The 25056-nt window shown below is 45.9% G+C and overlaps 1 protein-coding gene across 1 annotated transcript; it reads right to left on the reverse strand.

Annotated features, from left to right (window-relative positions):
- Positions 1 to 2061: 2061 nt before the first annotated feature.
- On the reverse strand, positions 2062 to 15830 carry LOC134949781 (dynein heavy chain-like). Its single transcript, XM_063938514.1, has 3 exons — positions 14436 to 15830; positions 7633 to 7767; positions 2062 to 2109 (listed from the first exon to the last, which is right to left on the reverse strand). The coding sequence occupies exons 1-3, from the start codon at positions 15828 to 15830 to the stop codon at positions 2062 to 2064; spliced, it is 1578 nt and encodes a 525-aa protein (XP_063794584.1).
- Between the last annotated feature and the right edge of the window lie 9226 nt (positions 15831 to 25056).

Genomic DNA, 25056 nt, shown 5'->3' on the forward strand with positions numbered 1-25056 from the left:
TACTGAGCAGTGATACTGAGCACTGATACTACTGAGAACTGACACTGAGCAGCACGATGCAGCACAAGTCACTGAGCACTGACCAGTGATACTGAGCACTGATGATACTACTGAGAACTGACACTGAGTAGCACGATGCAGCACAAGACACTGAGCACTGACCAGTGATACTGAGCACTGATGATACTACTGAGCAGTGATACTGAGCACTGATGATACTACTGAGCAGTGATACTGAGCACTGATACTACTGAGAACTGACACTGAGCAGCACGATGCAGCACAAGTCACTGAGCACTGACCAGTGATACTGAGCACTGATGATACTACTGAGCAGTGATACTGAGCACTGATACTACTGAGAACTGACACTGAGTAGCACGATGCAGCACAAGACACTGAGCACTGACGAGTGTGATACTGAGCACTGATGATACTACTGACCAATGATACTGAGCACTGATGATACTACTGAGCAGTGATACTGAGCACTGATACTACTGAGAACTGACACTGAGTAGCACGATGCAGCACAAGACACTGAGCACTGACGAGTGTGATACTGAGCACTGATGATACTACTGAGCAGTGATACTGAGCACTGATACTACTGAAAACTGACACTGAGTAGCACGATGCAGCACAAGACACTGAGCACTGACCAGTGTGATACTGAGCACTGATGATACTACTGAGCAGTGATACTGAGCACTGATACTACTGAGAACTGACACTGAGCAGCACGATGCAGCACAAAACACTGAGCACTGACCAGTGATACTGAGCACTGATGATACTACTGAGCAGTGATACTGAGCACTGATGATACTACTGAGAACTGACACTGAGCAGCACGATGCAGCAGAAGACACTGTACTAGTATTAGTATTAGTGAGCAGCACAAAAGCACTCTGGAATTGTCACCCCCCAGATACCACTGTGACTGGAATGATGATGACCGATGCACAGTCACAGGACACTACTACCACAGCACCCTACAGCAGCAAGATGCAGCACAAGAAACTGTACTAGTATTACTGAGCAGCACGATGCAGCACAAGACAATGAGCACTGATACTGAGAACTGACACTGAGAGAACGTAGCCACGTCCTCTCTGTACTCTCTACAATGCCCGAGTGAAAATGGCGGCGACGCGAGGCTCTTTATATGGAATCCGAATCCCGCGAGAATCCGACAGCGGGATGATGACGTTTTGCCTCATTCGGGTTTTCCGAGTCAGGCGGGAATAACCGAGCCGGGCACGGAACCGTGTTTGACACGTGGAGTTCGGTAGGGCTCATCTCTAATCAAAACCTTTACTCTCCGAGTTGGATTGTGATAATGAGTTTTCCAAGGAACCAGTGTATCTACCTCTGGTCTGTACACGTGGTCTCCAACCAGAATAACCTTTAGACTCACCCCTCAACCACCTGTAAACTTGATTATTGGAATAATCCGTTGCCAATTTTTTCCGTTTAAAAGTAATAAGTTCCTGCTGATAGGAATTTGGCCTGCTCAGTCAGTGGTCAATCTACTTCTCAGTTCTATTAGTAACAAGTGTGGATAAGTATGTGGAATTAAATGTGGCCAGACCCTCTCGCACCTGTTTCAGTTCGACCCCAACAATAACAAGGAGGATGAGATCGAGCGAACATTTATTAAGTACACCACACCATTTGGTGCAGAATGCCAAACTATTGCGACCAATGGTGGGGATATTATTCACCCGGAAACCCCTTGGGATCCTCTTGTTCCTAAAGTAGTCCGAGAGGAATTGGTCATGTAAGGTGAGATCAAGCTCACGTTTCCTCAAACATAACACTTTATGATACAAATCTAGTGGTGTTTCATCAGGTAATTTAGCCAATTCTATATGGTCAAACAGCACTTTTTTGGGATCTTCATCCGTCATAGATATAAAGGTATTATGTGCTAATTGAAATGTAGCATCATCTACAAATTGGTTAGAATCTATAGACACATTGGAATCTTGAATTAAACATTATAAAAATGTAGCAAACAATACATGAAACATATACAGTCACAGGCAAGATTTTAGTTCAAGACCGACATGAATAGCCAGGCATGGTTGCAAATTCAAAGACAGACTAACAAAAAAGACAAAAATTCATTACAAATATTTTCAACCATAAGTTGGTGAAAAAGTACATCTAGGGAGTAGGTAGGGAATTAATTAACAATAGTGTCACATCGACAAATAGAGGAGGGTGTTGGACTAGAGAATTAATTCTTCAAGGAACCATTCCAAAACATATCAAGCAAGTCCACACTCACTGCTACAAGGTCACCATGGGCGGTGCTCCATAAAGGGCTTCAACAGTCCATAAATATCCAAAGAGAAGTACAGGCACTTACCACTTTCCAAGCAATTTATAAATTTATAGTACTTTACAGGTGCATCTCTGTCTGAGATTTAGCAGCGATTACAGCAGCATATCAGCAGCATGTCGACGTTCCAGCTCCAAATGAGCCTTTGTCAAGACAGACAAACTCACAACAGGTCTTCACCCAGCAGCCCATAATAGACAATGACCCATGGACCACCTTTATAGCAAAGACACGCCACACGCCACTCCCATCCACTTAAACACAGGAAGTGGAAAAAACTCATGGTAAACCACATATAGAGGACATAATACACATAAAAAAAAGAAAGGATCAAAAGTAATTAAACCTAGGTAGACAATTTGAAAACCCAATAGAACTTACAAACTGTCCTATAGGCCAAAAAAGCCTGGCTGCGGCATTGCCGCGAAACCGGAAGTGACATGCGTTCTACTGCCGGTGGAACGTACATACATGACCGGAAGTGCATCAAAACCGAAACTTCCTTGCGTTCCACAACAAGTGGAATGCCCGCACGTAACCAGAACTAAAGTAATCAAAACATACTATGTATCAATAATTGGTCTGTGGAACGCATCAAGCGCTCAGTACTGTGGTTACACTTAAATCTCCTTAATAGAAAATAATCACAGACCATATAATATTGCCGACAGCTAGAAATGGCTGTTTTCGGTGTCCCCATTGCACCACATGTAGGTCTCTTATGTTTGGTCAAAGCTTTGCTCACCCTCATAGCGGCCAACAAATTAAGATCTGACATAGGCTCCACTGCACTATTGATCACGTGATTTATATCATTGTGTGCCCTTGTGGCTACTATTATGTGGGCATGACCACCAGGAACTTTTGGGACAGGATGGGTAACCATCGTACATCAATTCAAACTGCATTGGCCATGAAAGTGTCTGATAAACCTGTGGCACAACACTTTGCACTTTAATGTTTTCTTAGGATAAGAGCTGTTTGTGTTTAGTAAAACGCTGACAGACTATTCTATTAATAGATAATTTGATTGCTTCTATATCATTCTATATCTATTATATATTTTATTGTTATTGTATGTCTTGTTTGTGATTTTTTGACATTATGATGTTTCTTAATGTTGGTGTGACCCTGGACCCTTATGTAGTGGAGACAGCGTTACTTATTACGTCCCTTTCCAATATTTTTGGGGCCGATTTGTCTTAAGGTGCATACACACTGGGCGTTTTTGCCCAGCGTGTATTCATAGCGATGATGGCTGATATCGCTGGGCTGAAAATCGCTCAGTGCATACACACTTAGCGCTTTTCACCCTGCCCAGTGATGTCAGCGGGGGTGAACGGATTTCCATAGCAGGACGCTATGGAAAGCCGCTCACCCTGTCGTTCATCTACTGGTAATATCAGCAGATGAACGGTGGCCGCCGGCGATGAAGCGGGAGTGCGCATCATCATTCATCGACAGGGCATACACACTGGGTGGTTTTGAGCTGAAAGCAGCTCAAAACACCAAAAGTGAGCTGCTTTCAGCTCAAAATCGCACAGTGTGTATGGGCCTTAATACCAATAATTGTTGTTGATGATATGCATTCTAATGCTGTTAATATAAATATTAAATCTTTATGTTATGGAATATTATATGGTCTGCATTTATGATTATTGTCTATTAAGGAGATTTAAGTGTAACCACAATACTGAGCGCTTGATGCGTTCCACAGACGAATTATTGATACATAGTATGTTTTGATTACTTTAGTTCTGGTCACGTGTGGGCATTCAACTTGTTGTGGAACGCAAGGAAGTTCCGGTTTTGTTGCCTAGCAGCGGCTGGTCGCCGCTGTCCTGTCTATGTTAGCTATTTGACGCACTTCCGGTCACGTGTGTGCGTTCCACCAGCGGTAGAACACACGTCACTTCCGGTTTCGAGGCAATGCCTTTTTTGGCCTATAGGACAGTTTGTAAGTTCTATTGGGTTTTCAAATTGTCTACCTATGTTTAATTACTTTTGATAATTTCTTTTTTATGTGTATTATGTCCTCTATATGTGGTTTACCATGAGTTTTTTCCACTTCCTGTGTTTAAGTGGATGGGAGGGGCGTGTGGCGTGTCTTTGCTATAAAGGTGGTCCATGGGTCATTGTCTATTATGAGCTGCTGGGTGAAGACCTGTTGTGAGTTTGTCTGTCTTGACAAAGGCTCATTTGGAGCTGAAACGTCGACATGCTGCTGATATGCTGCTGTAATCGCTGCTAAATCTCAGACAGAGATGCACCTGTAAGGTACAATAAATTTATAATTGCTTGGAAAGTGGTGAGTGCCTGTACTTCTCTTTGGATATTTATGAACTGTTGAAGCCCTTTATGGAGCACCGCCCATGGTGATCTTGTAGCAGTGAGTGTGGACCTACTGGATATATATATATATATATATGTGTGTGTGTGTGTGTGTGTGTGTGTGTGTGTGTATGTATTTGAGTGTGTGTGTGTGTGTGTGTGTGTATATATATATATATATATATATATATATGTATACACATACAGTCAGTAGTACAGAAAGAAGACCTGCACTATGCTACCAGACAGTCTTACTCAATTACCGAGGTCAGGGCCGTAACTAGGGGGGGCCTAAGGGGGCATGCGCCCCGGGTGCAGGATTTGAGGGGGCGCCAAGGAATTACAGAGGAGCAGGTTTTTTTTGTTTAGTTTTTTTACCGGCAGTGCTGTGCTGCTTCAGTGAGACAGCAGACAGCTCCCAGGGCAATGTATCTGACTCACCTGTCTGCCCGCAGCTGGCTCCGACGCTGTGCGGGTGAGCTCCAGTACCTGAGATCTCTCCCATGTTGGCTACTGTCTTAAACTCTCTTCTTTGCCATGCAATGCTGCGACTAGCATGCGGTGCACCATACAAGCTACTATAGAAGCGCACTGTGCACCCAGTTAGCAGTATCAACCTACGCTTTGCCTCCCAGATGGGGGGATTTGGTGTAGCTTAGTGTAGTGTAGTGTAGTGCAGGGATGTAGTGTACCATATATGGTATGTTGTGTGGTCATGTATTGCAGTATATAGGGGCATGTAGTGCACCAATGTGGTATAGCATATAAGGGGATGTAGTGTAGTGATGTAGTGTAGCATATAGGTAAGTAGTGCAGTGCACAGGGGCATGTAGTGTAGTGATGTAGTTCAGCGTGTAGGGGATGTAGTATAGTGATGTAGTACAGTGGATAGGGGAGTAGTGCAGTGATGAAGTGCTATGATATAGTGCAATGTATGGGGACACACAGAGGAGCATGTAATTGAACACGCTGGCGGGGCATGTGACGTATAGGGCATTTGAGGCACATAGGGGAATATTGTCCAGTAGTATCCCCCTTTTTCAAAATGTTTGATAATCTGATTATTTTAGTCTTATAGGTTGTTTTTTGTGGGGGTGGGTGGGGGGTGGGGTGGGGTAGGGGGGCTCCAAATTACTGCCTTGCCCCGGGTGACAAAAATCCTAATTTCGGCCCTGCCGAGGTGCCCTCCCGGAGAACAAGAGACAGCTTTCATAAGTATCATATGGTAGTAAGGGCAGCTTTCATCAGGCTTAAGTAATATAGCCTTAGCTTTTAGGTTTCCAATGTTTCAATTGTTTTATTCTAATGTTCATCAGGGAATTTGTATATACGGAACCCCTCCCCCTGGAAATCCTGCGTTTGCCCCTGGCTCCAGTCACATCTGAATTAGGCTCTTTGTGTGATGAGATCTAACAGACTTATGGATGGCCAATGTTCCCCAAATCTGCTTTTGCATCAGGGTCCAAATCCAAACCGTCCACCTTACAGCCATTTACAGTCATTCTAAATGTATCGCTCTCTCATTACTGAACTGCGCTGTCATTTATAAATGTGCTTCATTTCTAGTAAGGAATAACCTATTCCTCTTCCAGCTCTCATCCAGTTTCAGACTATTTCCAATTCTAGTTGGAAACGTTACAAAAAAAAGAAAGAAAATATAATGAATATTTAAAAATAAATCCGCAGACTGCGACATCATCATTCTTTCCTGGCTGTTGACAGGTAGCACTATACAGCAACTAGCGCTAATTAGTGTGAGATGACCAGTACTTAGGGTAAATGAGCTACAGCAGGAAATGCTTTGTAATAAATATGTTACATTTACACTTAACATTGACCTCTTGCTATAGCAAACTGAATTTTCCTTGCTGGGAAAGGTGGAACAGGTCAAAAGGTGGAGGAGTCGACGTATAGGGAGCTGTGTGCAATACATTAAAATGACTTACTATACCCTGGCTGTATTTATAGAGTAGGCAATAGTGCACTATTAAGCTGGTCCACGGCAATACCAGAGTTATTACCTCCGAGCAAGGCTGGGAGGATTAAGAGGTATTTATGGCAAATGTTTAATGGACATGGGAACTTGATACCAGCTTCATATATTAAACCCTAAAAAAAAATAAAGACACAATGAACTTCAATTATGACCTAGTGAACATGGAATTTTAGCATCTGGATTTCATTTTATGTATATTTTCAAGCAATGTGCAAAATGAGTAAATTAATGAGGATGTGAAAGTGGAAACTGCTCAGTGTTAGACGTGCGAAATGGATAAGGTGCGAGATGATTACTTCCTTTATTAAACATTGTGATGTTATTATTAAATGTGTATAAAATTATTGCTATTATGTTTTAAATGGAGTGAGCGGCTTCCAGGGACAGTAACCATATCCCTTGGATGTATATTGGTAATTTACAATCATAACGGAGGTTTTAACAGCCAGGAACACTGTAATCATTGTATCAGTTACTACTATTTGTCTGTCTAACGAAGGTCTGGGGGGAAATTTACTAAAAAATTTTCTTTTTTTCTTCTTCAAACTACCATACATGACTTTGGGGGACATGTACTAAGCAGTGATAAAAGTGGAGAAGTGAGCCAGTGGAGAAGTTGCCCTTGGCAACCAATCAGCATTGACGTAACATTTATAATTTGCATACTATAAACATATACAGAGCAGCTGATTGGTTGCCATGGGAAACTTCTCCACTGGCTTACTTCTCCACTTTTATCACTGCTTAGTACATGTCCCCCTTTGGTTGAGCGTGAGTCGTGGGGGAGTATGGCTGCTGGAGGGTGTAAGGCTGCTCTCCTGGATTGAATGGTGTCCACGCCCTGATACAGTAGAATGAGCATCAGGGGCCTTGATCGCAGCATCACAACGGCCCGTGGATACTCCTCCCCTGCTCCCTGGCCCCATAGAGAGGCCCAGGCCCGGGAAATCTATACCCACTTCCCCTCTCTGGGCCACTGCCTTTCAACAGTGGTTTTCACCTTCAGTCTGCAGGTGATGCCGTGTGGGTTGGTAATGTCTAAATTGCATGGCTGTATAGCTAAAACCACATACAGTTTAGGGCAAACCAACTAAAAAAAAAAATACAAAAAAACACAAATGTACAAAATCTATTATTACTTTGCATTAGAGATGGGAATAAAAAAAAACATAAAGAAAATAAAAAATACTCTATAATAGCCTATAATATCCAGCAGCGGACCCCCCGCTAGGAGCAAGATAAACAAACCAAGGGGATGCCCGGTCCACTAAGTAGCAGTGGGCCCTTCCTGGTACCCCTAGCTTGTGGAAAAAATGCTCAATTGTAGAGCCCAATCTTGTGGAACAACAAGTGCCAGCATGCACTGGTGCAGCGAATCGCGTGGGAGGGTGGTCTCACAGACATCCCGGGTCAGAAGGCAAGTATGGCTTTACACGATAAAGGGACCTACAGTAGTCAACAGGCTGAATTGGTCCATTATTGTAGTTCCTTCATGTTTTAGTAATGAGCCTATTCAGCATCACTGCAACACAGGAGATGATGTCACTGATATCGTCTGCGTACAGGACAGTACCCGTCGTGCCTTGCGTTCCCATTCAATAGTATGGGGACCTCAATTCATCAAGCCCCGAAAGCTGAATTTTGTATATTGATCCTATTGGTTATCACAATATTGGACTAAGCCAAGAACCTTTCATGCATAATATCCGCATTATGCTAGGAATAACACTTATTTTGGTTATTTCATTATTATATTCTGACTTGTGAGAGGTGGTGAAGTTGAAACCATCAGTACATAATCGTCCACTACCACCAGTGGCGGATCCAGGGGGGGGCACTCGGGTCCGTGCCCCCCCCTGTCATTTGTGGCCTCCGTCCTCCGTCCCCCCCCCTGGCGCCACACAGGGAGATGACGGGCGCCCGCTGAGATTGTGTTACCAGCGGGCGCCCGTCTCTCCTCACCGAAAGCCGGAGGCAGGAGCTCAGTACTGAGCTCCTGCCTCCGGCGCTGTCACTGTGCGGCGTGTGCTATGGGAGAGACGTCAGTCATGACGTCTCTCTCATAGTGCTGAGGAGCGGACGCCAAGAGGAGGAGTACTGCAGCGGTCTGAAAGCGGGAACGGGGCTCGGTAAGTATGTTGTGTTTTCTCTTCCTTAGTGCAGTGGGGGCATCTACTGGGGGCAAACTACAGGGGGGAGGACATTACTACTGGGGGGCATCAACAAGGGACATTACTACTGGGTGGGGGGGCATTACTACTGGAGGCATTATTACTGGGGTAGCATCTACTGGGGCATTACTACTGGGGGCATTACTACTGGGGGGCATTAACAAGGGACATTACTACTGGGTGGGGGGCATTACTACTGGGGCATTATTACTGGGGGAGCATCTACTGGGGGCATTACTACTGGGGGGCATCAACAAGGGGCATTACTACTGGGGAGGCATTACTACTGGGGGCATTATTACTGGGGGGCATCTACTGGGGGCATTACTACTGGGGGGTCATCTATTGGGGGCATTACTACTGGGGGCAGCTACTGGGGGACATTTTTACTGGGGGGCATCTACTGGGGGCAAACTACTGGGGGACATTATTACTGGTGGCATCTACTGGGTGTATTACAACTGGGGCATTATTACTGGGGGGCATCTACTGGGGGCATTACTACTGGGGGGTCATCTATTGGGGGCAAACTCCTAGGGGGCATTATTACTACTGGGAAACATTATTACTGGGGGGCATCTACTGGGGGCACACTACTGGGGGACATTATTATTGGGGGCCAACTACAAAGGGGCTAACTACTGGGGGCAAACTACAGGAGGGCATTACTACTGGCGGCGTAACTACAGGGGCATTACTACTGGCAGCGTAACTACAGGGGCATTACTACTTGGGGGCATAACTACAGGGGCCAAACTACTGGGGGATAACTACAGGGGCCAAACTACTGGGGGCATTATTACTGGGGGCTAAACTACAAGGGGGGCATAACTACAGGGGCTAAACTACAATGGGGCAAACTACAGGGGGGCATTACTACTGGTGGTTAAACTACAAGCAGGCAAACTACTGGGGGCATTACCACTGGGAGGCTAAACTAAAGGGGGGCGGGTAAACTACTGGGGTCATAACTGCAGCGGCATTACCACTGGGGGCATAACTACTAGGGCGCTAAATGACTGGGGGCATTACTACAGGCAACATTACTACTGGGGGCAATACGGGCATTGCATAAGAGGCACCACTACTATGGGGTCTATATAAGGGGCACTACCAGTACAGTGGACATTGCATAATGAGCGCTAGAACTGTGGGCATTGTATAAGAAGCGCCACCTCACATGCACCGAAGCCGAACGCAAATGTACTTGCCCCTTCTATGGTGCCCCCCTTATCATTTTCTTCTGGATCCGCCCCTGACTACCACCAAGGTGTGGTCACAGGCAATTTTGGTGCAAGCTCTTGTGGTGCCTAATAACATTGCAAGTCACACTTTGGAAATAAATGTGGATCTCCACCTGTATTCAGAGATGACAGTGTCTGTTCGGTGGTACCACCCCTGTACATCTACTTATGAAAGTAGCCATCATCACTATCAGAAATCTTGATTCAACTCCAAAATCTTTATATTTGTTATTTCATGATTGTATTAGTAGTCAGAGGCGTAGTGTGGAGACATCACACCCGGAGCAGGGTCATGTCATGGCGGCACCACCCACCACCACCACACATACATACATAGATACATACATACACATATATATATATATATATATATATATATATATTCACACACATTTAGGCTTATATATACATAAACACACATATACACAGATATATGCACATATACATACACACATAAACGCACAAATATACAAACAGATACACACAGACATACACATATACACACACATACACAGACATATACACAGAGACATACATAAGCACACACATATATAATATACACACAGACATATACATGTATACACATAAACACACACATATGCACACAGACATATATATACACAGTTACACACAAACACTCACATTTACACACACAAACACATTTATATACATATACACACAAACCCACAGTATACACACATACCTCCCAACTGTCCCGATTTTCGCGGGACAGTCCCGTTTTATTTGGGACTGTCCCGCTGTCCCACCCGCGGGCCGCAGTGTCCCGCGGTGGGGGGTTTCAGTCGGGAGGCTCCTATCATCGCTGCCCTGCTTAGCAGAGCAGCGGTGAATAGACGCTGTGCACATGCGCACAGCGTCTATTCACTGGAAACAGGGGGAGAGGGGGCATGCCAGCAGCTCACAGAGCGCTGAGCATGGCCCCTCAGTGATTAAAACGGGGGCGTGCCTCGTGATCGCGAGTCCTCCCGCGAAGCTACGCCCCCTTTTCATAGGCCGCGCGTGTGTCCCTCTTTAGGAAATATGAAAGTTGGGAGGTATGTACACACATTAATTCTCACCTAGAGGGCAGCAGCAGAGCAGCTCCTCGTTCTAGCCTGGAGTGGTTGAGCTGCTATGTGATTGACCTCCGTGGGTAGGAGGAAAGGACTGAAGAGAAAAGGAAGGGGTGGCCACCACACTGCCTGCATGTTTCATATCACTGAATGCAGATACCTGACAGCCAGAAAGGTTTTTCTGACAAGCCGCCAAACCTCCCCTCTTCCCTTACAACACACCACACTACACTGCTCTAGACTCTCTGCACTGCAATCAGTGACATGGAATATGCAGACAGTGTGGTGGCCACCCCTTCCCTCTCTAACAGTCATCTCCTCCTACCCCAAGATCCTGGCTCTCAGCTCTGTTACAGAGAGCCGTCGCCTTCTGACCCCAGCGGCGTCTGGAGCTCAAACTCTGCTACACCCCTGTTAGTAGTTCTTCCATATGTACATTACAAGCTGTATATCTCAAAATCAGGATAACAAGGTGAGGGAGATGTATCAAACCTTGGAGAGATATAAAGGGGTCTCTGTACTAAGCTTTGGAGAGAGATAAAGAGGACGAGGTAAGGTACAAACCAATCAGCTTCTCACTGTCATTCTTCAAACACAGCCTGTAACATGGCAGTCAGGATCCGATTGGCTGGCACTTTATCTCTCTCTAATGCTTAGTACATAAACCCCAAAGTACCAACCAATCAGCTCCTGTAAATATTAAAACACAGCCTGTAAAATGGCAGGTAGGAGCTGATTGGTTGGTACTTTATCTGTCTCCACTTTATCGCTTTACAAGGTTTGATACATTCCCCCTCTATTTGAAAATCATGAATTAAAATCAAAGACTATGATAAAGTCTTGGAGGCCTGCCAAAAAGTTGTCTTCCATGCTATAATATAAAAAATTATTGTAAATCGTGGTGACAAAGGGGGTCAGTCCGAGTTGATCATAGCTGTGCTAAATTTAGCACAGCTACGATCATGTTCCCAGACATGCGGGGGGACGCCCAGCATAGGGCTAGTTCATTCCACATGTCTGTCCACCCCCCTCCCCGCACAAGTACAAAAGCACGGCGGCGATGCTTTTGTACTTGAAGAGTAACTCCCGGCCTGCGCAACTCCTGCGGCTGGCCGGGAGTTAGTCGTCGCTGCCCCAGGTCGCAGCGGCTGCGTGTGACGTCACGCAGCTGCTACTGCCCTCCCCCGCACGGTCTGGCCACACCTGCGTTGGCCGGACCGTGCCACGAAAACGACGGCTAAACACCGCCGTGCCGTCCCCTCCCGCCCAGCGAACGCCTCTGCCTGTCAATCAGCAGAAGCGATCGCTAGGTAACGACGGCCTTTGGCCATCTGACATGCGCCGGCGCACTGCGGCGCCACCGCATGCGCAGTTCTGACCCGATCGCTGCACTGTGAACAACTGCAGCGTGCGATCGGGTCGGAATGACCCCCAAAGTTCATCAGGATTTGAAGTTTGATTTGCACTGAAGAATCCATTTACAGTAGTGCAATAATAAAATTCCATGGATATAATAACAAAGTCACATTTTAAGGAATAGAATAATGAAAAAGTAATTTCCGTTATTCATGTGTTTGGACACTGGTTGGTTTATAATTTTGATCTGCTCTTCTGGCATTTTGGTTCCTGTAGTTGTAGCAAATCCCTCCAATAGTATCCAATTGTTTCTTTCCTGTCCAGAATTGGTTGTGTGGAATTAATTGGATAGAGCCCCTGTTTGCTTTATAACTCTTATATTTAATTCGTATGGGGTGCAGTAGAGGTTGGAACCATTAAGGATCACATGGGGTTATGATGCATCATGCAGTGCAGACAGAGATGGCCATGACGTGCAACAAAAAGCAAATCCAGTGACTAGTAGACAATGCAAAGCCCATTGCCCAGTTAATATACAGTACAGGGCCCATAGCTTTGTGGCTACCATACAGTGCAGGTTGTCTGTGGCTAGTATATAAAACAGAACACATATTGGGGGTCATTCCGAGTTGTTCGCTCGCAAGCTGCTTTTAGCAGCTTTGCGCACGCTAAGCCGCCGCCTACTGGGAGTGAATCTTAGCTTCTTAAAATTGCGAACGAAAGATTCGCATTATTGCGAAAATACATCTCTGTGCAGTTTCTGAGTAACTCGAGACTTACTCTGCATCTGCGATCAGTTCAGTGCTTGTCGTTCCTGGTTTGAAGTCACAAACACACCCAGCGTTCGCCCAGACACTCCTCCGTTTCTCCAGCCACTCCCGCGTTTTTCCCAGAAACTGTAGCGTTTTTTCCCACACACCCATAAAACGGCCTGTTTCCGCCCAGAAACACCCACTTCCTGTCAATCACATTACGATCACCAGACCGAAGAAAAAACCTCGTAATGCCGTGAGTAAAATACCTAACTGCATAGCAAATTTACTTGGCGCAGTCGCAGTGCGGACATTGCGCATGCGCACTAAGCGGAAAATCGCTGCGATGCGAAAAAATTGACCGAGCGAACAACTCGGAATGACCCCCATTGTGTCCAGTGCGCAATACAGAGCACATCACTGCTTCTGAAGAAACCGCTACTGTTAAACAGCGGAGAAACGCCTCAAGCACTTTATTGGGGACCCCCTGCCACAGACTTTTCTCCTGCACATCTACCTCCAGTTTGTATTGCCCACCCATGAAGCGGCCGTACGTGAGGTCACAACAAACGGCACATCACCAAGCCACGGCAACCACTGGAGCTGTACAGCACAATACAGAAACTTTTGCTGCAGTTGATCTAGGACGATTGTGGGTCTCGCCCTCCCTCTTTTCCCGCCTTCTGCCAATGGGGTATGTTTGCCAAATGCTTCCCTAAATGAACTGCAAGTTGGCCAATTCATCCTAATCTCTCTACAGCGGTGAGTTACAAGAGGTAGAAGCATAGCGCAGACCCTCATATATCATCTTGAACTTATCAAACCATTTGTGCAACAATAAATATTTGGATCAACTCAATCAATTGGTCCTAATCAGGGAAGAGTCTGTGGACATCAATTTTTATTTCCCCATTTTTATTCATGGTTAATAACCACTAATATGCTGCATTTTTAATCATTATAATTTATGTGTGTTATATATGTTATCTTATTATTAAAACAAATTATTAATTGTGAGCGCCCTCTGGATATTCATATCTATTTATTCATGTATGTTATCTGATATAATTGTTACATATTGTGTCCAGTGCGCAATACAGAGCACATCCCTGGTGCTGAGTATATAATGCAGAGCCCCTCCCTGATGGCCAATGTACATTACAGAACCCATTTCCTGATGGCCAATGTACATTAGAGAACCCATTTCCTGATGGACAGTGTACATTACAGAACCCATTTCCTGATGAATAATGTACATTACAGAACCCATTTCCTGATGGACAGTATACATTAGAGAACCCATTTCCTGATGAATAATGCACGTTACAGAACCCATTTCCTGAAGGACAGTATACATTAGAGAACCCATTTCCTGATGAATAATGTACGTTACAGAACCCATTTCCTGATGGACAGTGTACATTACAGAACCCATTTCCTGATGAATAATGTACATTACAGAACCCATTTCCTGATGGCCAGTGTACATTACAGAACCCATTTCCTGATTGTTAATGTACGTTACAGAACCCATTTCCTGATGGACAGTGTACATTACATAACCCATTTCCTGATGAATAATGTACATTACAGAACCCATTTCCTGATGGCCAGTGTACATTACAGAACCCATTTCCTGATGGACAGTGTACATTACAGAACCCATTTCCTGATGGACAGTGTACATTACAGAACCCATTTCCTGATAGACAGTGTACATTACAGAACCCATTTCCTGATGGACAGTGTACATTACAGAACCCATTTCCTGATTGATAATGTACGTTACAGAACCCATTTCCTGATGGGCAGTGTACATTACAGAACCCATTTCCTGATGGACAGTGTACATTACAGAACCCATTTCCTGATGGACAGTGTACATTACAGAACCCATTTCCTGATGGACAGTGTACATTACAGAACCCATTTCCTGATGGACAGTGTACATTACAGAACCAATTTCCTGATGGACAGTGTACATTACAGAACCCATTTCCTGATGGACAGTGTACATTACAGAACCCATTTCCTGATGGACAGTGTACATTACAGAACCCATTTCCTGATGGACAGTGTACATTACAGAACCCATTTCCTGATGGACAGTGTACATTACAGAACCAATTTCCTGATGGACAGTGTACATTACAGAACCCATTTCCTGATGGACAGTGTACATTACAGAACCCATTTCCTGATGGACAGTGTACATTACAGAACCCATTTCCTGATGGACAGTGTACATTACAGAACCCATTTCCTGATGGACAGTGTACATTACAGAACCCATTTCCTGATGGACAGTGTACATTACAGAACCCATTTCCTGATGGACAGTGTACATTACAGAACCCATTTCCTGATAGACAGTGTACATTACAGAACCCATTTCCTGATAGACAGTGTACATTACAGAACCCATTTCCTGATGGACAGTGTACATTACAGAACCCATTTCCTGATGGACAGTGTACATTACAGAACCCATTTCCTGATGAATAATGTACGTTACAGAACCCATTTCCTGATGAATAATGTACATTACAGAACCCATTTCCTGATGGACAGTGTACATTACAGAACCCATTTCTGATGAATAATGTACGTTACAGAACCCATTTCCTGATGGCCAGTGTACATTACAGAACCCATTTCCTGATGGACAGTGTACATTACAGAACCCATTTCCTGATGGACAATGTACATTACAGAACCCATTTCCTGATAGACAGTGTACATTACATAACCCATTTCCTGATGGACAGTGTACATTACAGAACCCATTTCCTGATGGGCAGTGTACATTACAGAACCCATTTCCTGATGGACAGTGTACATTACAGAACCCATTTCCTGATGGACAGTGTACATTACAGAACCCATTTCCTGATGGACAGTGTACATTACAGAACCCATTTCCTGATGGACAGTGTACATTGCAGAACCCATTTCCTGATGGACAGTGTACATTGCAGAACCCATTTCCTGATGGACGGTGTACATTACAGAACCCATTTCCTGATGGACAGTGTACATTACAGAACCCATTTCCTGATGGACAGTGTACATTACAGAACCCATTTTCTGATGGACAGTGTACATTACAGAACCCATTTCCTGATAGTGTACATTACAGAACCCATTTCCTGATGGACAGTGTACATTACAGAACCCATTTCCTGATTGATAATGTACGTTACAGAACCCATTTCCTGATGGACAGTGTACATTACAGAACCCATTTCCTGATGGCCAGTGTACATTACAGAACCCATTTCCTGATGGACAGTGTACATTACAGAACCCATTTCCTGATGGACAGTGTATATTACAGAACCAATTTCCTGATGGACAGTGTACATTACAGAACCCATTTCCTGATGGACAGTGTACATTACAGAACCCATTTCCTGATGGACAGTGTACATTACAGAACCCATTTCCTGATGGACAGTGTACATTACAGAACCCATTTCCTGATGGACAGTGTACATTACAGAACCCATTTCCTGATGGACAGTGTACATTACAGAACCCATTTCCTGATAGACAGTGTACATTACAGAACCCATTTCCTGATAGACAGTGTACATTACAGAACCCATTTCCTGATGGACAGTGTACATTACAGAACCCATTTCCTGATGGACAGTGTACATTACAGAACCCATTTCCTGATGGACAGTGTACATTACAGAACCCATTTCCTAATGGATAATGTACACTACTCTAGACATACTGTAATGGCTAGTATAGAATGCAGCATATGTTCTCTGGTTTGCCAGTGTACTCTTTTGTCCTCTGCATGCTTCTTCAACCTGTGCAGGGCCATTTTTTCATATGGGCTCAATGGGCTCTTGCCCAATGTCCCCAGGAGTATAAGGGGCCTAGGCTGACAGCTGAGGGTCTTCTCTTTCCAGTGGTACCAGGTTTTTTGAAAATCGGCCCTGGGGAATCGGAGATATCTGACTTCAAAGCAGTGGTCCCCATCCGAGCCTGTTAATTTATCTTCCCAGCCAGATATCTTGGGTTCTCTCTGACTTGGAGTTTTTCTGAACGTATACTCCAAATGCTGAGACTCTTCCCTGTAAGTCGACGCTGGCAGCTTGTCTCTACTATGCCCAAAACCAGAGATATCAGCCTTCCAGCTGCTGGTCCCTGCTTCAACTCCACACACCTAATATGCAGTTTTCTATTTTCATTAATGGATTGCTCTGGCTCCTGAACTCTGATCCCCAAGTCCCCAGTACCTCCTGAAAGGTGGGACTCTCTAGTGTTTTACCCCATTAAAAGCTAAGAAATCTTTTTCCAAGAACTGGAGATATCTGCAGTCAATCAAGCTGCCCTCCCACCAGAAAATGATGAATATTAAACAGACTCCACTATTCACCCCTCCCCTACGTATTAAACACCCCCTACCACCCTGAAAGTGATGTACTAGGGCCCCTTCATTCAGTCCAATGCCCCCTTCTACAGTTTAGTGTTCTCCCTCCCGCCCCATCTGTGCAGAAATGACTGCTCCAGGTCCTACATGCTGAGCGGAAGATAGAACACCCTCTACCGCCCATGGGACATCAAAGCTGCCGCTGATAGTACCCACCGCTCCTACCGCTGGAGGATGGGTAGGGGCCCCAGTGCATTGCTTTGCCCAGGGGCCTACACTGCTGTTAAGACGGCCCTGAACCTGTGTAGACTTAGGGGGTAATTCAAACCTGATCGTAGCAGCAACTTTGTTAGCAGATGGGCAAAACCATGTGCACTGCAGGTGTGGCAGATATAAATTTGCAGAGAGAGTTAGATGAAGGTGGGTTATATTGTTTCTGTGCAGAGTAATTACTGGCTGCTTTATTTTTACACTGCAATTTAGATTTCAGTTTGAACACACCCCACCCAAATCTAACTCTCTCTGCACATGTTATATCTGCCCCCCCTTCCTGCAGTGCACATGGTTTTGCCCAACTGCTAACAAAATTGCTGCTACGATCAACTCTGAATTACCCCCTAAGACTTGGCTACCTGTTACCTACATAGATATATGATGGAGCATCTAGGATTGGTGTGGAGTCTTAGGAAATCGCTGGTAGAATTGTCTTTGTGGTGGAGCGGGGTTGGGGGCAGAGTACATGCCTCTACTTTCCTGCTGGCATCTTTGCCCAGTTGAGGATTAGAAATATGATATGGAGCCACTGTGACAGTAATGCCCCCTACACACTCGACGATCCGCTGCTGAGCTGCCCGACGGCGGATACGGCCAACGGGCGACCTGGCAGCAAAGGGGAGGTGACGGAGGGAGTAAAGTTTCTTCACTCCCCCTGTCACCCTGCTCCATAGCAGTGCATGCTAATATGGACGAGATTGTCCATATTGGCCTGTAAGGATAAGAGACACGGCACCAACGATGAACGAGTGCGGGGCCGTGCATCGTTCATCGTTGGTGCCTACACACTGAACGATATGAACGAGTTCTCGTTCATTAATGAACGAGAATGTTCATATCGTTCAGTTAGATCTTCAAGTGTGTAGGGCCCTTAAGTTCTAGCTCCTGGAATTTGGAACAATAGATCAAAAAAACAACTTGTTAAGTGAAGAAGACGATACCGGGACCAGAGATGAATGAAAGTGTGTGCTAAGAAACTCACTTTTTACACAATTCTACTGTATTATCTACCTCAGGACAATCCCTTTTGTCTATGGTAAGTTGGTAACCTATGCCTACCCTCTGCTCTCAGGAGACATAGCTGCCTACTGCCCTGGAATCAGTGGGAGCTGTTGGACTCTGGAGAAGGGCATTTGTCTCGGTAAGGTGCTTACCTACCTGCAAGTTAGCAAGGACATGCCCTGATGATGCAATGCTTTTCTTCAAGCCCAGCCTAGTTCAGAGAACACTAAATGGGTTCAGTATGAGTTACAGATGGATGGGATGCCGGTGATCAGTATACCGACAGCAGCATCCCATCCATCAGAATCCCAACAGCCCCTCATTAGCTGCCTACCACTCACCTTTTCCTTACTCTAACCCTAAGCCTCCCTTTTGGGTGCCTAACCCGAACCCTCCCCGCTTTGTGCCTAACCCTTCCTTCCCCGTTGCCTAAACCTAACCATCCCCACTTGATGCCTAACCCTAACCTCCCCTTCTACGTGCCTAACCCTCTCTCCCCGGATCCTAACCGTAACCTTCCAGTGCCTGCCCTCTAAGCCTAACCCCCCTTCTGCTGCCAAAACCTAACCATCCCGCCCACCCCCCCCCCCCCCCCCTGCAGGACGGCAGTGCGTCGTGCTGTCAGGACGATCGGGATGCCGGATGTCGGTATTTTGACGCTGGCATCCCGTTTGGCGTCGGTATTTTGACGTCGGGATTGTGTCCTCCCTCGGGATCGTGGCATCATTATATAGACTGCCAGGATCCCGTTCATCGGGAAGCCTACTGCTTCCCCACTAAATAGGCAGATGTGTGGTGGCAGAATTAGTGTAATCATATGTTCTTCCTCGTCCACTAGCTGGCCTGAATTCCACCTTCTGGTTTTACCTACCCTTAGCATTTCGATTAAGTTAGGTATGAGAAGTGGGCAAGTATGCTTTGAAGTTTGCTATGTGACAGACAGCAAGGGTCTTCAGCTGACAAATTATGAAAATAGAAAACTTATTATCAGTTTACAAAGGTGCAGGACCCCAGGGGACACATTATGTCATCACAGGCCTGTAGAGACGTGCAGGACACTACAGGGAATGATATGGTAGGACGTAGTACATAAAGAGTTACAAGAGTACATAGTGCAGTGGTATGAGAAAATAACATGATCCTGATGAAAACACTACAGGCACCACACAGCCTGGTCTCTGTAGAGGCCAAAGGGCAGCCATTAAGCCTCCTGCACCACTGGTAACTGTGCTCAACATTGTTCAGCCTCAGTAAGCACAGGCTGCCAACCCTCATTTGCTCTGTACGCCTTCCTTTGCTCACCAGCATGTCTCCTTTAAACCTGTGTTAATTACAACAATCTTTATATAATAACGGCAAGTAGGCTATACCAATTAACATCAAGGGCTACAAGTACTACTCAGTTAGCCTAACATATCTTGATTGAAATCACCATTATGGCGTGGTTGCACTTACTGTATGCCAGCCTGTGCCTGGAGATGCTAGAAAAGATGCTCTAACATAGGCTGACTACAGTAAGGGCATGTTTGTATAATTTCAAACACATGCAGACCCAGATACATACATGCCTGAGAAAGCCGTATCATTTGTGGGTGGTCAAGGGCTGCTGAAGCTTATTTGTGCTTTCCTCATTGCTCTTGCAGGGCCGTAACTAGGGGTGTGCGATCTGTGGCATCACCCAGGTGGCAGAGCTCTGTTGGCAGCACCCTCGCTGCACCACGGTTCCTACATTTGGCTTGCAGGGTGCCTGCTCACGCAGCCAGTATTGCTGTTGCAGAGCTGCCCAGACCGTCCTTTCAGCATAACTTCATGATGTCACATTTTCAGAGGGGCCGGCATAGGGGGCAATGCTGCCCTGCTCCGACATATATTGTGCTTTGTCTAGTTATATAAGCTTTTTTTTTTATATGTGAAATGATTCTGATGTATTAAAGATGTATGTGAAGTTTTATTGATGCCTAATAGAAAGTAAATTTTTGCAATAAAACATATGGCTACAAACATGGATGCGAGTGTGACGGGTGGCACTTGATATACCAGCTGACGGGAACCCGGCGCTCACCATACCGATGCCGGAATCCCGACCGCCAGTATACCAACAAGTATTCTCCCTCTTGGGGTGTCCGTGACACCCCTGGAGGGAGAATAACGCGCCACCATGCCCGCAAGGGGGTCTTTTGTGCTCGCCCCGCTGCCGGCATTCCTGCGGCCGGGATCCCTGCGCCGGTGTGCTGGGCGCCGGGATCCCAAGCGCCGGGGAAACATACCACACCCGCATGTGACATATGCCTGGCATAAACGGGTGCATATGTATCTTGCACATAGTTAACTTACCTACATTTATTGTTTCCTCTCTGGCAAAAGCTCAGAGAGAAGATGCAGGTGGACAGTGATGGCGGGCAGGGCTGGGCTATTGGCATAATTAGGCACCACCCCCTAGTGGCAAATTGCCACCAATCGCACATATTTGAATAGGGGTGGGTGGTGTCAAATGACACAATCACAATGGAATTACATCATTAGGCCCCACCCTTCTGTATATACCTGTTATTATCCTCCCTATTCTGCCCACTTACTAGGAAGTGGGTGGGATACGGGAGGGTGCCCACTCTTCTGGGGTGCAGGGGACTACCCAAAAATTCAAGCGTCTCCCGCAGGATCTGGGAGAGTGGGCAAGTATGACTTTGCAATACCAAGAGAAAATGTAAATTGTTCTTCCTTTGTGCTTCCCAGGTGCAAGCAGATGGCTCAGTCACAAATGGAGCACCCTCTTCCACCAATCACTACGAATTAAAAAAAATGGTGACCAGCCTTTTGCGCTCCCAGGTAAATTCTTAGTGATGTCACACACCAGTTTAATCAGTGTTGTCAAAGTCGAAAAATATTGCAGTGCACACATCAAGTACAAACTACACACAGATGGCCTCCGCGCGTGTACTTGTTCTGCCGTGCGGGCACATATCCGCAATTTGCGTATGGTCGCTCCCGCGGTCCTGCGCATTAGCGCGTGGTATGGGTATTTATGGTAGAGTTTGTGAACACATGGAAAGCTATCAAAACACATTACATATTTAATCCAAATAGTGCACAATGTACACATAGTCTCCCTGCACCACATCAGTAAGTTACAGCAGTTTAAATGGTAACAGAACAAAGGGATTCACCTTTACAGGATAGGAGGGGACAGAACAAGGTTGTAAGGTGGTGTTTGGTATCCAGCCGTAGGGTATTGTAAGGGTAATATTCCGGTGTTGGTTTGAAGAAGATCGCATGTTCCTGTGAATAGTTATGTGCAGGAGCAGAATATAGATATAAACTGTATTTACTGTACATTATGTATGCAGCCGGAATCCAGAGGAGACCACCCACAAGAGCAGTTGGACAGGGCCGTAACTACGTGTGTGCCAAGTGGGCTTGGCACACAGCGCAGTTGCCCTGAGGGCGCACGGCCAGCGGCATGTAATGAGTCAAATTGACTCATTACATGCCGCCTCTAAGTCTCTGCGCCGTGCGCCGCGCTGTGAAGATAGAAGACATCAGCGTCGCCGCCGGGCAGTGGAGAAGGAGGAGGGAGGGGGAGCAGGGAGCCGCAGCAGCGCTATGTTATTGGTAGTAAGCGCCGCTGCAGCATCCCCCTCTCCTTCCGTATTGGCTGCTGGGCAGCCAATACGGAAGGAGAGGGGGATGCTGCAGCGGCGCTTACTACCAATAACATAGCGCTGCTGCGGCTCCCTGCTCCCCCTCCCTCCTCCTTCTTCTCACCTCACTGCCTGCACCGAGGGAGCTGCACGAGGAGCCTGTCAGCGGGGAGAAGGTAAGTATATCCCCCCCCCTCTCTCTCTCTCTCTCTCTCTCTCTCGGACACCGCCTGCCGCAATGTGTAAAAAATGGGACTGGCTGCCGCAATGTGTAAAATGGGACTGGCTGCCGCACTGTGTAAAAATGGGACTGGCTGCCGCAATGTGTAAAAAATGGGACTGGCTGCCGCAATGTGTAAAAAATGGGACTGGCTGCCGCAATGTGTAAAATGGGACTGGCTGCTGCAATGTGTAAAAAATGGGACTGGCTGCCGCAATGTGTAAAAATTGGGACTGGCTGCCGCAATGTGTAAAAAATGGGACTGGCTGCCGCAATGTGTAAAAAATGGGACTGGCTGCCGCAATGTGTAAAATGGGACTGGCTGCCGCTATGTGTAAAAAATGGGACTGGCTGCCGCAATGTGTAAAATGGGACTGGCTGCCGCAATGTGTAAAATGGGACTGGCTGCCGCAATGTGTAAAATGGGACTGGCTGCCGCAATGTGTAAAAAATGGGACTGGCTGCCGCAATGTGTAAAAAATGGGACTGGCTGCTGCAATGTGTAAAAAGGGGGACTGGCTGCTGCAATGTGTAAAAAGGGGGACTGGCTACTGCAATGTGTAAAAAGAGGGACTGGCTGCCGCAATGTGTAAAATGGGACTGGCTGCCGCAATGTGTAAAAAATGGGACTGGCTGCTGCAATGTGTAAAAAGGGGGCCTGGCTGCCGCAATGTGTAAAAAGGGGTCCTGGCTGCCGCAATGTGTAAAAAGGAGGACCGGCTGCCGCAATGTGTTAAAAGGGAGATTGGCTGCTGTAATGTGTAAAAAGGGGGACTGGCTGCCGCAATGTGTAAAAAGGGTCTATCTGCCGCAATGTGTAAAAAGGGGGACTGGCTGCCGCAATGTGTAAAAAGGGTCTATCTGCCACAATGTGTAAAAAGGGGGCCTGGCTGCCGCAATGTGTAAGAAGGGGTCCTGGCTGCCGCAATGTGTAAAAAGGGAGACTGGCTGCCGCAATGTGTAAAAAGGGGGACTGGCTGCCGCAATGTGTAAAAAGGGGGACACTGTCTGCTGTAATGTATAAAAGGGGCTCTACCTGGTGTAGTGGCGCTACTGTGCAGCGTAATTTGAATAATGTAGACTACTGTGCACCGTAGTATGAATTGTTATTATTTTGTGGCCACGCCCCTTCCCCATGAAGCCACGCCCCTAGAAATTTTTTGCGCGCCTGCGACGCGCACTGCCCCAATCTTTCATGGGGGGGGGGCGCCACTGTCGTTTCTCGCACACAGCGCTAAAATGCCTAGTTACGGCACTGCAGTTGGAACAGACATCGTCCACCTATTCAAACCGACCTATGACCTCTCCTGTACTGTAAATGACCATCCCTGTGTCCAATGGACAAAGAGATTACAGTATCCATTGTGTTAGGTTTTGGAAGAATTGTATAAAGAGAGCCTGCTGCAGGCCTGGTCAGACACAAGACTCACAAAGTTATCTATCAGATGACTGAGGACCAGACTGGGTAGCGCGGCGAATTCAATCACATATGTACCATTGACTGTAGCCATTATTCTATTGTATTGTATTGTATTTATTGTAACCCCCTTTCAGTAATAATATGCTGTGGTGTCGGAACCCAGCAGTTTAATTACAATCTGGTGTTGTGCCTTCCTTTCCCTGCTAAGGTTTAAAGTGTATTATTATTGCATTGCATAGCTGTTAAGGGTTTGCTGTGTATCTCTGGGTGTGTACGCGCTGTGTGTACTTTGTACCGTCAGTGCGGCGTTTGTGCGCAAAGTCCGTACACAGTACGGGACTCTTTACGCTAACAGCGTAAAGAGTACATAGAGTGTGTATTAAGTATAGCGGCCGCAGCGGCTCCATGGTAAAGTGTATTTAAGGTGTGTTTAAGGTATAGCTTTTCATTCCTGTATATAAATCAGTATTCTCAATTGGGGGCTTGTCCGGGATTCCACATACTCACAGCCTAACAGGTAACAGTAGACTTAATCTATCAGCAAAAGGGTGGACAGAAAGTATCCTACGTAACCTTTTTTGGTCGGTGGATACACTAAAAGCCCTACTTGTGTGCTGATTAGATGACGTCTGCTCTGTATGGTTTGTAGAGATGCTGGTAGAACCCGTAAAGTAAACAGGAAAAAAGCTATTTAAAAATCTGTGATTTTTTTGCGCGCCAAAAGCGTACACAACAAAAGGAACCCATACCCTTTGTATACCCTCTCACATTGTTGCCATAAGACTCAAATTGTTAGATTCATTTAGATCTGTGTGAAACCGGTTACATTTTGTTGCTATATAG

Source organism: Pseudophryne corroboree, chromosome 8 (genome assembly GCF_028390025.1).
Source record: "Pseudophryne corroboree isolate aPseCor3 chromosome 8, aPseCor3.hap2, whole genome shotgun sequence".
In the NCBI taxonomy this organism is placed as follows: Eukaryota; Metazoa; Chordata; class Amphibia; order Anura; family Myobatrachidae; genus Pseudophryne; species Pseudophryne corroboree.